We start from the raw sequence: 3,197 nt of genomic DNA, 5'->3' as shown, positions 1-3,197 counted from the left end.
CTTTAAACCGCATAAACACATTTCATTACACCAAATACACAAAATAATGTTCTTTTTAGCAGCATCATATGACCCCTTTAAACAAATGCCTGAAGCAATTTGATTACTTATTCTAGTCGGCCTAGTGGCATTAAACAGTTTAGAGCCTACCTGATCCCAAAATGCAATCTGTCTAGTGTTCCACCTGGAGACGCCCGTGGTGAGGACACGCTTCAGATTACCCAGAAACACCACGCGGTTCACTCTGGTGCTTTTACAGTCTGCTTCCTGTTCGGATGAACATATTATACAGAATTAAACAAGCAGGCTAAGTTAAAATATAATGTACAAATAAATATACATTTTTAAATTAATATTTCTTTAGTTAAAATATAGAGATATTTATGTATTTATCATTAAAAAAATATGCAAATATAAAAAATTACAATTCAGTGACACCAAACTTGGATGATGCAAAGACAACATTTATTTCCAACAAAATATATTGAATTATACACACATGAACAGTTAAATATAATGTATAGTTAAAATTTAAATCTTAAAATAAAACACAGGATATCTAATAAACTCAAATTAATTTAAATTAAATATATGCATAAAATACATATGGTTTGCTGTACATGACGTCTGCTCTCACCTGAAGAACTTTCCCTGAACGTGGATCAATAATGCGCAGTTTTTTATCCTTACAGCTGGTGGCCAGTAAACTTCCATCGGTGTTGAACGACATACAGAGGATGACGTCTGGATGGCTGTCAATCATCTTCACAGCCACGCCCTCCTCCAGGTTCCAGATCAGAATCTGTGACGTAAACGTCAAAACATCATGGGTTTGTCATTCAGGTCACTGCGGGTTAGTTAGAGTTAGTTCTGGTTGTCGTGGTTACCTTGCAGTCGTATCCGGCGCTGAGCAGGATGCCGCTGCAGGTGGGATGCCACTCGATAAGCCCCGCCCTCCGGCTGTGACCAATCAGGATCATCAGAGCTTCGGTCATGTTCCTCCTCAGACCGCCGTCAGGAATCTGCCAGATTCTCACCTGGAGGTCAAAGGTCATGTCTGCATTGGCATAAATGTTGTCGCCACAATCATCACAGTTAACAGGTTAGATTCTCACCGTACAGTCCTCGGAGCTGGACGCGATGATGTTGTCCATGAACGGACTCCATCTGATGTCCATCACGCTGCCCTGGTGGCCGCAGACCTTTGGGTGATGAGGGTCTATTCTCCCCGGCTGAGAGACAATAAGCTCATATTTAGACCGGGGCTAGTTGTCACACGGGACATTTGCCTAAATCTCAGTAGTCAAACGTTTTCTCTAGCAGTGGCGTTGTATGTTGGTATCTGTCAAAGTAAAATTCCAATCTCATAAGCTATTTTTATCGGTGAGGTAAACAGTGAACATAATAACACAACACTTACATAAATTAAGACATGAGTCACTTTATATCTCACTTAAAACTAAATTGAGTAATGATAGATATCGATTTACTATGCTAAGGAACTCTGTGGTAAAGAAATTACGAAACGCTAAAGCAGATTTTTTTCCTCACTGTGATAGAAAAAGCAAGAGGCAATCCTGGAATCAGTTAAAAAAAATTAACAGGACAACAAAATGAAGATAAGAAAATTCTAGAACTTAAAGTAAAGGAAAAATCAATAAACAATCCAGCTGAGGTGGTAGAGATTTTTAATCATCATTTTGTTGATTCCGTAGAATCCATTACTCGTTGTTTTCCGCCTGCGTATACTAATGTCTGTCCAGTTACAACAGTGGAGCCTGTTTTTAGAATATGGCCTGTTAGTGATTCTGATGTTATGAGAACAATTAGATCTCTTAAATCATCTAGAGCAAAAGATAAATATGGTATGGATGTTGTTATGCTCAAAGAGTCTAGTTCAACTCTAATTAAATCCATTACTAAAGTTATTAACCTTTCAATTTCTCAGGGAAAATTCCCAAGTGTTTGGAAGTCGGCGATTGTTGTTCCAATATTCAAAAGTGGAGATCCCCTTTCTATTGATAATTATAGGCCAATTAGTATTTTACCCACTGTTTCTAAGGTTATGGAGAAATTAGTTGCAAAACAGATAAGCAGTTACTTGAGTAGTAGTTCATTTTCATTGCATCCAATGTAGTTTGGTCTTAGAGCAAATTGTTTTTTTTATAGAAAATATTAAAACTTTCTTAGATAAAGGTGGTGTAGTTGGAGCCGTGTTCCTTGATTTAAAGAAAGCCTTTGACACCGTTAATCATAGAATCCTTATGTCTAAGTTATCTTGTTTTAATTTTTCATTACATACACTTAACTGGATAGAGTCATATCTATCAGATAGATTTCAGTGTGTTAGAGTACAAAATCACCAATCCAATGATTTAGGTACATCAACTGGTGTTCCGCAAGGATCTATCTTGGGTCCATTGCTTTTTGCTATATATATATAAATGATTTTCATCTTGCATGTCCTGGCATTAATATATAAATGTATGCGGACGATACAGTAATTTATATACATGGTAATAGTCTAGCACAAGTTGCAAATTAACTTTGCATGGCTAAAAGAGAATTGCTTACAACTAAATGTGTCCAAGACAGTATGTATGTTTTTCTCTAAGTCTAACAGTATTATTAAAGAGCCGGATGTTTACGTGTCAGGGGTGAGGCTGCAGGTAGTGCCTCAATATAAATATCTGGGAATACTGATTGATTCTAAACTTACATTTAAAGCTCAAGTTAAAAAGGTTTGTAAGCAGGTTAAGTTTAATCTCTATAATTTTAAGTTTATTAGAGATTATATGTCATTAGAGGCAGCTAAGATGTATATGTATTCTATGGTTATTTCTCACATGACTTACTGTTTAACCACCTGGTCTCAGGCGAGTTCAGTGACTCTAAAACCATTAGAGTCCTTATACAAACGTACACTTAAAGTCTTCAATAAGAAATCGGTACATTATCATCATTGTCTAATACTGAAAAAATATAATTTGTTAAGTTGTTAAGTATGCTTGATGTATACAATTATTTATGGTTTATCTTCTCCCCCTCTTGGTCAGTTAGTTAGTATTAGAACAACTGATTATCGTTCTACAAGAGGTGCATTAAGAGGAGACTGTATCATACCGCTTAGACGAAGTAATTTTAGTCAGTCTGCTTTTTCTGTCAAAGCTGCACGAGAATGGAATACTATTCCGACA

General features: G+C 36.3%; 1 protein-coding gene across 1 annotated transcript in view; it reads right to left on the bottom strand.

The window, feature by feature from the left end:
• The window catches only part of coro2bb (coronin, actin binding protein, 2Bb), a 20,754-nt gene that overhangs the window by 4,814 nt on the left and 12,743 nt on the right, over positions 1-3,197 (bottom strand). Inside the window, exons 3-6 of the mRNA XM_016467312.1 lie at positions 1,116-1,232; positions 888-1,037; positions 638-802; positions 151-267 (exon numbers count right to left, since the gene is read on the bottom strand). Coding sequence (XP_016322798.1) covers positions 151-267; positions 638-802; positions 888-1,037; positions 1,116-1,232 — 549 coding nt within the window. The remainder of the gene's footprint in view (positions 1-150; positions 268-637; positions 803-887; positions 1,038-1,115; positions 1,233-3,197) is intronic.

The sequence above is a fragment of the Sinocyclocheilus anshuiensis genome, unplaced genomic scaffold (assembly GCF_001515605.1).
Source record: "Sinocyclocheilus anshuiensis isolate Anshui unplaced genomic scaffold, SAMN03320099.WGS_v1.1 scaffold688, whole genome shotgun sequence".
NCBI classification, from domain to species: domain Eukaryota; kingdom Metazoa; phylum Chordata; class Actinopteri; order Cypriniformes; family Cyprinidae; genus Sinocyclocheilus; species Sinocyclocheilus anshuiensis.
The sequence above is the reverse complement of the archived record's forward strand: the minus strand, read 5'-3'. Positions and strand labels throughout refer to the sequence as shown.